This window comes from Solanum verrucosum, unplaced genomic scaffold (genome assembly GCF_900185275.1).
Source record: "Solanum verrucosum unplaced genomic scaffold, falcon-dt-bn FXZP01000163.1, whole genome shotgun sequence".
NCBI classification, from domain to species: Eukaryota; Viridiplantae; Streptophyta; class Magnoliopsida; order Solanales; family Solanaceae; genus Solanum; species Solanum verrucosum.
In genome coordinates, this window is record NW_026020379.1 from 908,373 (window position 1) to 920,199 (window position 11,827).

Below are 11,827 nucleotides of genomic sequence, written 5' to 3' on the forward strand. Positions count from 1 at the left end.
TGTACAATTTCGAAAAGGCTTCCCCAGTTAATATGATTTCATGCATATGGTCAGGGTGCATCATATGGGTTTAGTTTTCTCGGGTCAGGTAGTGTATCGAGTGCTAGACATGTGAATTTGGATCGTGACAATGATGGGAATATTCAATTTCATTTCGGATTACAAGGCAAAATTTCAAATGGAACGATGATCCATCAACAGTACATCAAGAAATTATTGAAAAATTAACCCATGGACTCTTGTAAATCCAATGATACTCCAATTTCAACAACAACTCGTCGTAATAGAGACATACACTAATGGTTTTTTCAAAAGACAGGAAAAGTTGAAGTACACTGAAAGTTATGATTATTACCTTTTATTTTGCATGATAATGAAAGGTGCTTATGGAACTATTAGGTGTGAGAGAGTATCTAAATTAACAGGAGTTTCCATTATTTCATCTGCTAGCTGCTGAGAAGAATCAGATAACAGGTTAGAATTGCATCGATAAAGAATGTCGAGTGTAAGTCAGCAGCTACCATCACTGCCAAATTGCTTTTGGAGATCCTGGAATGACACTGTGGCTGAGCCTCTCTTCTTTGGTTTCTGTTGAGATTGGTGTTCCCTCCATCCAGTCATGTATATTATCTGAAAACACAATTATATTACAGTATACTGCAGCAAAAGAGAACTTTCAGCATCAGTTCCTCTTAAATCACCTGAAATGTTGCTGGAATTGTGCCATCTTCGGCTGCAAACATTGACTCATAAATAGCTGCTGTGGCCAGGGCTGTATCCTTTTTCAATACCTAATCCATGGAGAAGGTGGATGGTAGAGTGATTAAAACCAATAAGACAATTAATTAAGGAATTTCAATTCTTCTCAAGTTGAAAAGATAAAAGGAATTTCAGCAGAAAACCACCTTGCTCCTTTGCAGTAGAGCACTAGTTTCTCCCATTGCACGGAGATGTTCTATCAACTCCAAAGCTGCCACACAAGCAAAACAAAGAAAGATAATCAATTCAATATAGAAAGACTATGTAATTCAATGAGTGTAGAAATGCATACTTCCTCAATGGCATTGCAGATGTGCAAGCTTATCCACAACCAAAATACAAGAAAGTTTATTGCTACTCTGAATAATAAAATGAAGGGGCATTTCTAATGATGACCACAAAACGAACATGTCACACCCGGTTAGGTACATATTGGCTACACATTTTCTCAATAGCTAGAATCTTAAGCTCAAATTGGCAAAAAACTTTTAAGAATCTTGTGGAAAATAAAGTGGTCGGACATAAATGAAATAATCAGATAAAATGTGAGAGTGGAGTGAAGTGAAAATAACAAGGACACTTACAGATTTAGCCTTATATTTTTAGATTAATAAGCGGTTTCAAGGGGGCTAAATCTGGCTTTAGACTTTGACAGAGACCAGGGCCGTAATCTACCAATGTTGATGCACCTCTCTTTCTTCCAAGCTAAGCAGAACAGTATAAAGGCAGTAGCTGTCTAGAATTGATAAGACTTACAAAACTAAGCCAACCTGCTCCTGCTGGATACATCACTCAACCCAGTAAAAGCTTTTATTCATAATAAAGTTCAATATATTCGAGTGATAAAACTCTTGATTTTTTTGTATAACATGTTCAACAATAACAATGATGCTTAGTCCTCTGAAAGATCTGACCTCTTGGTCAGTGGTCACTAATGATGATGTTAGCTAAGATACTAGCTGACAAATAATTCTAGCGAGCCCAATGACAATCTTTTTTTGCCCATAAAAACTATCTAAAAGGCAAAGACACTTTGGTTGTTAAGAAGGCAGGTAGATCCTCCATGAGAATTCTCAATGATCCATCAAAAATAGACAGAAATAAGAACATCAGCTGGGAATTCTAGTTTGCAGAATACATAAGCTTGCAACAATTGAGACTCATCCCGAAAAATATATCTAAAGGAAAAGGAATGAAATATACATTGCACACTGCCAAAAGAAGGGGGGAAGAAGAAGGCAACAACTGTCAAGGTTCTGAAGCTCCAGATATAGGAAAGAACTAGTGAAACAAAAGCTTTCAGATTTGACTGAAGCAGGGTTAAGTTTAAATTCCTGGAAGCTGTGTTGTTTGGACTCTCCAAGATGGTGGCACACCCATGTCAGATCCTCCAAAAATGCACACTATTTATTAAGTATCAAACATGCACCTATTGGCAATTTCAAAGAGTATGAGCAACATCGCCTGAAAGTGTATATATCTCGCAGAACTATAAAAGAAATAATCTTTTAAGTAGATTACCTTACAATTTACATGCATTGAGTGTGCCATATTGAGAGACATATCTAAATCAAATAGAACACAAGAGATACTTAGAGTGCAAAAGCAGGGAGATAGAAAGAGGCAACGAGTTAAGCATGACCTTTTAAGCTCCATAAAATGACTGGTCACACAAAAGCTTTAAAAAGAGATTGATGTATAGAACTCTTCACTACTTTCCTGATGTGCATAACTTAAGAGAATTATTTTTTCTTCTATGTAAAGAAATCTACCAGGTCAATTCCGTCTCACCTCACAAGAAAATAAAAATTAAGAATACTATAAAAACGAAAGAGAATTCCATTTGGAAGACCATCAGAAACTTGTGGTCAGCTTTCAGTAGCAATATCAGGATCAAAGTTGCCTTGAAGACATATTTCTAGGAAGAACACTGATTGGGCAAGGAAGTTTGAAAAACCTTTTCCCTGGCTTATTCCCTCCAAGTCTTCAACAAAAAGCACTGGTAAGCCAAGTCTGGAGCCCCAAAGGATGGAATATGAGCTTCAGAAGATTATTGAAATGATTGGGAACTAGAAAGACTCTCTAACTTCCTCCAAACTCTAGAATCTTTTAAGGGTACATCAGAAACCATACATAAATTAGTTTGGAAGCTGAATATCAGAGATGCATTTACAGTAAAGGCTGCATACTGGAATCTAAACCATAATGCTTCAATGACTGGTGTGGCCTTGGAAACACATTTGCAGGATCAAAATCACTCTAAAAGTATTCCTGTTTTGTTTGGTTAGTGGTGAAAAAGGAATGTGTAAAACATGAGAACTTACAAAGAAGAGGTTTCCAGATTTGCAGAAGATGATTTCTTTGTGGACAGGAAGTAGAAAATAATGCTCAATACATATCTGTGGCACATGTTATCTTCTATGATTGCGGTTACTTGGTTCGCTCCTAGAACCACACTGGAGCTTCTGAACCACTGGAAGGGAATTGATACAAGAAATGAAGAGAAAGACAGATGGAAAATTCATTTCAGTTTGTATAAGGTGGATAGCGGGGAAAGAAAGGAACTCATCAAGATGTTTTGAAAACAAAAGCAACTCCATTAAGAAGACCAAGATGAATTGAGTCCTTGTTTTATTTTGGGTGTAAACAGGAATTTGTGGATGATGTGGGAGACCTGATAGATTTAGAAGAAAGTATGTCCATATATATGATAAAAGAAAACATTACAGAAAGCTAGAAAAGAGTACAAGCAAAAAGTGGAGAGCAAGGCGGCATAACAAGGGCATTGCTGTTAAAATCTTAATATCCAGATATGGATTCATGCAAGGTACAGGAGGTTCCTGCCACTGTCTGCTCGAATACAAGATTGGAAACCAAAGCATGAAGCATAACTCTTACCACTGCTATATCGAACTGTATACTCATCAACGTCAACCCCAGGAAGAGTAAAGCCTGCCCTAGTCAAGAGATTGCCAGCATCACGCACCTGCAGCAAAAAAATATATGCTCTTTCACATGATGCCTTCTCTTTTTGGGGAGTTTCTCTTCACAGTTCAACACAAACCTTTTCTTCATCTAATGAACAATATATAATATTTATCAGTTTATAGCTTAATAACCAACAATGAAGTAATAGCTGAGTCTTCAATTGCCATGATGGCAATGCTCTATATAAAATTTAGAGATTCTTGCTCATGTTTCCAGTGTTCATTGTGATTGCGATATATAACTGCCTCCTTAAAGTTACCCCATTCCCCAGGGATGGAAGAGGAGTACAAGGTAAATTACAAGAAATGACATGTTACTGCCAGAGAAGCAGGTAATCCTTCGGCAGGCCATGAACCTTTAATGTTAGTAGAAAACAATGCACATTGCGGACTGCAGTTGAACAGAACTTCACTAGACCGTCCACACACTGAAATCCACATTTGGCAATGAAAAAAATCCTTCCTCATTCCATATACTCCGACACTCCCTTCTCTCAAATAGCAGTTAAGTGAAAACTATAACCACTCAACATGCCAAAGTCATACTACCATGAATGCAAAACAATAGAAATTGTGTATCTCGAAGAGAAACGGTCTTATCATTTTTTTGAGAAATGTGAAACAACTATGTTATACGGGAATGTTCATCAATTGAATTAAAACAGAAACTTAACAAAAAAGAAATTTGGTTGACCCACTGATATGAAACAAAAAAGTAAGAGCATAGTCAATTTACTAAATTAGACAAATTCAGCTCATGTAATACATCCTTAAGTGCTAAGACCTATGTTTCCAAAAAAAAATGGCCCATGATACAGTGGCCACTGTATCTTTGATTTCAAAAGATACAGTGGCCAAAATTGGTCACCATGACAAACTGACTAGAAGCATCTGTTGTAAGATTTTATAAATAATATTTGTATATAAGATTGTTAAAGATTCATTACTCTAGGAATTTCAAAACTACTGCTAGTGTTGATTATATTTAGAAATCCTAGACCTATGAAACAATTTTCAGAATCAGTGTATAGCCAAATTTCAAAAATATACTTGTGCCAAGGGTGATAATCGTGGACTGATGCCTCCTTCACGCTCCATTTGTGCAATAGTGCAAGCTATCCGCAGCTCCCTAAGATAATATCAACAAGATGACGAACATTTAGGTTCTACAAACATAGAGACTGTATGCACTTGATATAATGGTAGTGAAATACCTCAATGTTTCTCCGCCAAGAATAGCCGCCAAGAATAAGCCATCTGGCTTTAAAGCCAATCTGCTCTGGTAGAAGTACAGTTATAGTAAGTGTCTTTGGTGATATGCCATTTGAAGTTCAAGAATGAAAAAGGAAAATGACTAAATACTAGAGGGAAATGTAATCTGTCTGCGTCCAACCAAATACAGCAAGCACCTGTATCATTGCACCAGGAAGGTCATTTGTCCAATGGAGTCCCAAGCAGCTAATGACCAGGTCAACAGAACTTCCCATGTGAAACAACAGAATGAAAAAAGGATGTTATTTCTTACTTTGTCAATAAGGTATTCCCATCATTCATTAAGGACAGCATCAAAGTTACACGTACTTTTCTTTCACGGGCAAATATTCTTCATCACCAATAACGTATGATGTTTCAATGTTATCAGTTGGCATTTGCTGCTCAGCATCTTTACACAATTTTACCATGTCCCATGATGTATCCATCATAAGTAATTTCTCGATGCCACCTGAAAAGCAACAGGTACTCCCAAAATCATGCTCTAGTTTCATGGAACAATATAAGCATGTTAATCAAATGGTTCGTGAAAGGTCAAAATTATTACTCAATTCCAGTATGAGCCAAAGTTGGTTTGAGCATTATTTTTGGTTGGCGGGCTAATTTCTTCTAAGAATCATATTCCCAAGTGACTTAGTGACAGATGAATGAATGAGATCTGTCTTTATAATGGAGACATCTTATGGAGTACTGTTATTTTTGTCTTTTGAAAATGCAAGATAATTATATGTGTAGTTCAAGGCAAATGGAGGATGCCCAAAAAGGTTACAAGCCTAAGTGAGGCTGAAGGATTCCGAAAAGATCTATTCAAGCATCACTGGGAATTGCTTCTTTATATCAAAAATGAACAAACAATAGGAAAAAGGTTACTTACATGCATCTCGATAAATAGTATAGGTTACCAGCTTCCTCCCACCAGTATAAGTACCAGGTAACTCCCCCATAAGACTTAGGCAGTTGGAAACAAATCACCTAGGCCCTAGTGTTTTTTATCTCTACTGGAAGTTGATCCTTGGTCTCCCAAAACCTTTCACACTTCATTGATCACTAGACCACACCTCTGGGTGCAAGAACTGTTAAATTCTTTAACTGAGTTTTCAAGTCCTTGATATGCATTTTTGGTCCTTTTTCTATCTCTTCTTTCTACTTTAATATCAATGATAAATTGGGTTTTCAAGTCCTTGATATGGCATAATTGGTCCTTTCTCTATCTCTTTCTTTCTAGTTTTTAATAACAATGGTGTCGAACCAACTTGCGCGCACTTCGTCTATTTCATTGGATACTTGCATCTTGATCATCATGTCATTCTCCTAGGATATTGCATACCTAAATCATTTAAGTTTAGGTACCACAATTTTGTCTAATATCGCTCCACTTACTTAATAGCTATTAAAAATAATTTATCAGATAAACGCATTCAAGGGTGGTGCAACCCCAGGTATATAACACCCAAAAGGAGGAGACAAGAAATCCAAAGAAGTAACTGCTTCAAGCTAGTATGATTTTATTAAATTTATAGTGTGTAAGACATGTTTAACTACTACTACACTAACTAAATAAAATTTCACTATTTTCCTTAACAATTATGCAAAATGAAAGCATCGTTTTTTTTTTTCAAAAAGTAATGTTTAATATGAAATTTTTGGACTGACAAGTCAAAAACCAAGTAATATCAAGAAACCATAGTTAAAACATGTGACTCAAGAAACTTTCTTCTCACCGCGTCCGCGCAGTAATCGTCTGATAGCTTCTAGAGAACCCCCCATACACAATGCCGTAGGAAATGTTTTCTTACAATCCTGCAAAATAAAAAAGATGTAAATCTTGAACTCTTGTTAGATGAGACACTATTAAAGCACAAGCAATTCATTAGACAAGCAATTAATGTATATCAACAACAAACTCATAGAATTGTTTTTAGTCATATGTGTAGCAACAGATCCATGGCATCCCAATCTATTAGGGGTTATTCTGCTGGCTGCATAAGGAAAGATATTCCTCGCATAAATTCAGCATACAGTATTTCTTTTGCAGTATTTAACTGAGCATACTAATGAAATCTCTACCTAACTAGTACAACACTCGATTTTCGGCATAAACCCACTAATGCAGCTATTAACTTTTGGAATTAAACTCCATTACTAATACTGACATAACTTATGTGAGAATCTATGAATTGGCTATCTAAAAAGAAAATACCCTTAAAATAGGCAATTGCTGCATAAACAATTGAGTGCATTATTATACACTACATAACAATTCCTACATTATTTGTATTATTCAAGCATAACAATCCCTGCATTAATATTCACAGCTGATAGCATAAAAAATTGTGCAATAAAATTCACAATAATTAATCCATGAACCAAATGACACTTAAGAGAACATGAGTTATCTAGGATCCTAAAAGACATGCAGCCCAACTACCCAAGCCTAAGCTATATGACTTCCCCGCTAGGCAGATGATTTGGATAGACGACTTATTAGAAAAGAAGGTGTCTCACCTACCACTTTATCTTCTCAAAATCTAAAACTGACTGTTGTTTCTTAAACAATAGTTATAGATCTTATAGTGATAGGAAGTACATTAGTGCACACGATGTCAAAATTTACTAGTCGTATTCACCAAATTTTTAAAAAAAATGGTAATTAGGCATCCTTCTGAACATAATATCCTAACCTTAATATGATAGGTAATCTAATCTTTATTTAAAGAACGATACAACTGAACCCATATATTTCTCTATCAACTCACTAAATTCATCGATCTTCAGAAGGGGCAACTACTCACACATTGTTATATTGTGAAGGATAGCAAATAGAGCACAGATAACAGGAGTAAAGTAGTGAAATCATGAAAAGGTGAATTAATTTTTGTTAGTTTGAACATATAGCATTCAATTGAACCAGGGGATACTCAATCTAATAATGACCCATTTGAGGTAGGATGATAAAAAATATGGTCATGGTTTGCATATGAGTTTTCAAAGTATTGGCCAACAGTTTACTACCCTAAACCCTTTCCAACCAGTTGTAATTTTATGGAGTTCATTATTAGATGGTAGAGTATGCTCATAATGTTCTAACTCACCTCCTTTTGTATGTCATTACTTTCTCCTCCCTAATCGGTGTTACTGTTTAATTCTTTTGTCAGTGTCAACCTTTCAGCATGGATAGGAAGAAAAGTTATACTCAAAACTAGAAATGACAGGAACATAAAAAGTAAAAATTAGTTTTTTGCAGTATGGTTAAATAAAGTCCTCTTCACTGGCTCCTTCGTCATTATACCGGGATTTGTTGCACTTGAGACGAGGTCTTTTGGATGCAGCCTCTCTACCTTCACAAGGTAGTGGTAAGGTCTGCATACATTCTTCCCTCCCCAGACCTCACTTGTGGGATTTCACTGACTATGTTGTTGTTGTTTCAGTATGGTTAAAACATAAATATGGTTGAAACAAATTACCGAGGACATGACCCTAATGACACTAGATAGGAAGGTATGAAGGTCAAGGATAAGGGTAGAAGGCTAATAGGTAGCCGAGTGTTGTTGCACTTATTTGAGAAAGGTACGGGGCTAGCCTCCTCCACACCTCTTCTCAGTATTAGTTTTATTATTATTTGGTAGTGGGCTAGTGGTGTATTCTCTTCTTCAATGTGTATTACTATATGTTAATTCATTTGCTTTGTATCTAGTTCTTTTGTTGTCATATTTTTCTTACAATTCTGATTCAAAAGCTATTCATTTGAGACGAGGGTCTATCAGAAACAACCTCTCTATCCCGTTTATGCAATTACAATAGGTATGTCACTATGTTGTTGTTGTAAACCAAAAACCTCGCGAAAATTAGTTGTACAAGAAAAAGTAAGGAAAAAAGAAGGCTAAACTAAATACCTCCAATCGATCCAGTAGATTCTCAGCCACAGTATCAACAAGAGAGTCCTTTGGCTTCATCAACCACGCCGCTCTATCACGCTGCCAACCATGTATATCCAACCGAAAATACATAGTATAAATGGTTAAGTAAACTGAAATTTTTTAAAAATTAGATTTTTTACACAAATAAATTTGGATGTTTAGGGGTGATATTCAAGGTATATGGAGTAGTGCAATAGAAGAAGAAGAAGCTTTACTTGCTTGCGCTTAAGATGGCGATCAAATATTTTGAGTTTGGAGCTCTGAAATCCATCTCCGGCATCAGTACAGTAGGATCTTAGGCCTCTCAGACACCGAGCTATGCTTCTTCTCATGGTGAATTAACTTTGCAATGGCCCTGTTTCAGGTCAAACCAACAGAGAGTCAGCTATTTATCCGTTAGCCGAAACTCCAGCCTTACCCTATTTGAACACCCTATTTTTGTTTTCAGAACTTTAACTCAATCCAAAAAAAAACACAGTAAAGGACATGGGATATTCAGAGTTCCATCAAAGAAAGAGCATTAGCTTTGCCTCTGCACTTCTCAAAAAAAGTTATAATCATCTTTCATTATACTTCATTTTGATATATTTGCCCTTGCCGTCCAACTTTGAGCACACATTTACCCCTAAAACGTTAATTCCCCTTGTTTCCCACCTTCATTTCTCACAATTCAAAATCTGATCCGCATTTAAGTTACTTTAACCCGACTCACCGATTAAACCCGACCCAATTTGCAAAATAAACCCATCCAAAATTCCAAAAACCTCAACACCACCTCTGATCTGCGTGGAAAGGCAATTATCTTTAGGTTTGTATGGAAAATATTAGCAGAATAACCTAATCACTTAGCAATTCAATAAAGAAAACAGATTTAATCATATTGAAATGAAATAGTAACTGAAATAGCAAAAATTCAAAAACAATGACCTTTATATAGATGAATTGAGCTAATATTACAGTAAATCCTCAGCGACTGGACACCTCGCCGGTGACTTCAAATGGAGCCAACAACCAGAGACCCCAACGGCAACCTGGAACTTGAGCTGCGACAATTATGTTCAATGGGAAAGACGAGGGAATATGATTAACTAGTTTTGAAGCTGCATCAATGGAGTTTTTATGTGGTTTTATGGTGGATAAAATAAATAAATTAGAGCTTAATTTTTTGAAAAAATTATAACATTTATTTTATTTAAAGTTTATTTTTTTAGTTTTCAAAAATGTAAAGTTTTTAGCATATTTCGTAAAACATTATTTTTAATTGCAAAATTGTTTCTTTTTTTATATGATTTTTTCTATATACAATACTCTCTATGTTTTAATTTATTTGTTGATTTTGATTTGATATGAAGTTTAAAATTTTAAAAAAATATATAAGATTATTGAATCTTATAGACTTAAATTAAAAATATATAAAATACATCAAAGTCTTAAAAATATCATGTAGTGACAAAACGAAAACATTTTTTTGAAATAAATTAAAGTAAATAATAGAAACAAATTAAAACAAACTACTTAATATTTTTAAGGAAGCCTATAATAATTCTATCATTGCTAAAAAAATATTGGGACACTCAAATTTGGAGGCTTAAGACAAGTGCCTTATTTTTTAAGGCTAAGAGTCGGATTCGAAAAAAGGTCGAGACTTGGGTGTTTTGGAAGGAGGGATCATCACTCTCGTATATGAACTAGTTGTTACTGCCTCCGTTTCACAAAAAATGACCTAGTTTGATTTAGCACGAAGTTTAAGAAAATAAAGGAGACTTTTAAATCTTGTGTACCTAAATTAAAGTTATGTCAAATGTACAAAATTGTCTTTTAATCTTATGGTCTTAAACATGTCACGTGAAAAGTTGAAATTAAAATATTGCCAAAAAAAGAATGAGGTTTAAACAGACTAAAAAGGAAATGATGTCATTCTTTTTTACACGAAGGGAGTATTATTTACCGTGTGTTCGAGGTAAGTTTTGGTGAGTTTATGATCAAAATCATCCACTAAACATTTTGTTATATCCTTATCAAAAATATTCTTCAAATTTTAGTGAGAAAGTTAATTGAGAGATGTTTTTGGTCAAGTTCTAAAAATTTAAAAATGTTTATGGTTAAAGTGGGATATTATAAGAATGTAACGAAAATTCTATTGATGTAAAAAGGATGAATTTAAACAAGATTTCTAAATTTGGTGGTGTAAAGAAGTTAAAAAAAAACGTGATAATAGGTGGTGTCAGGTTTTTTTTTTAATTGTTTTTTTGTTTAAATATGGGCAAGGACCATTTATTGAATAAAAAGAAGGTTCAAACATAAATGACTTGGGTCCAAAAGTGACCCAAGCCCAAAACAAAAAAATCATCAGCAACAAGTTGAAACGATCGAAAAATAAAAAGGAAATGAATTGTCAAAACCAAGCGGCGTTCCTATTAGCTTAACGTTGGTCGTCCATGGAGCTACAGGAAGTCCTTCTCTCTTCGAATCAAACATGGAAAAATTGTGTTAAGCTTGAATGGTATCCATTTGGGTGTTCAAAAATCTCATGAGCACCATGAATCTGACTCAGTGAAGACTTCTTCAGTTCAACACTGTTGTCATCTACATCAATCAAGGTAAAGGACCTAATCCCCTTGTACATCACCTGAATCAACCTTAATCGAAAAAAATAACATAATTCATCCTTAGCTCGTGCACATTGAACTCAAGAGAATTGATACCACTTCATCTTAGTTCAGGATATCATAGGTATTTTTCCAATCTTGATTATATACGCTTGAATTACAGCATACTACACACTATGGAGAGTGACTTTTTCTTTTTTTTTTTTGTCATGTAACCTTTCCTATGAGTATTTGTTTGTCCTGTTAATAGTAGTCTTTTAACTTGATCCATATATGATTTGTG

The 11,827-nt window shown here is 35.0% G+C and overlaps 1 protein-coding gene across 1 annotated transcript; it reads right to left on the reverse strand.

Annotated features, from left to right (window-relative positions):
* Nucleotides 1-173: 173 nt before the first annotated feature.
* On the reverse strand, nt 174-10,100 carry LOC125838932 (putative methyltransferase At1g22800, mitochondrial). The gene is made up of 12 exons (XM_049517934.1): nt 9,863-10,100; nt 9,151-9,290; nt 8,912-8,992; nt 6,740-6,818; nt 5,328-5,469; nt 5,156-5,225; nt 4,961-5,025; nt 4,797-4,875; nt 3,658-3,745; nt 906-970; nt 702-791; nt 174-630 (listed from the first exon to the last, which is right to left on the reverse strand). Exons 2-12 carry the CDS (start codon nt 9,265-9,267, stop codon nt 511-513), a joined length of 996 nt encoding a protein of 331 aa, XP_049373891.1. The 5' UTR covers nt 9,268-9,290; nt 9,863-10,100; the 3' UTR covers nt 174-510.
* Nucleotides 10,101-11,827: the final 1,727 nt, after the last annotated feature.

Excerpts from the sequence above, each read along its gene's own strand:
- LOC125838932 (XM_049517934.1), bottom strand. The coding sequence starts at position 9,267 with ATGAGAAGAAGCATAGCTCGGTGTCTGAGAGGCCTAAGATCCTACTGT. Across the intron at positions 971-3,657 it reads TACAGTTCGATATAGCAGTG|CTTTGGAGTTGATAGAACAT; the intron begins GTAAGAGTTATG and ends CTTGTGTGGCAG. Across the intron at positions 631-701 it reads CAATTCCAGCAACATTTCAG|ATAATATACATGACTGGATG; the intron begins GTGATTTAAGAG and ends TTGTGTTTTCAG.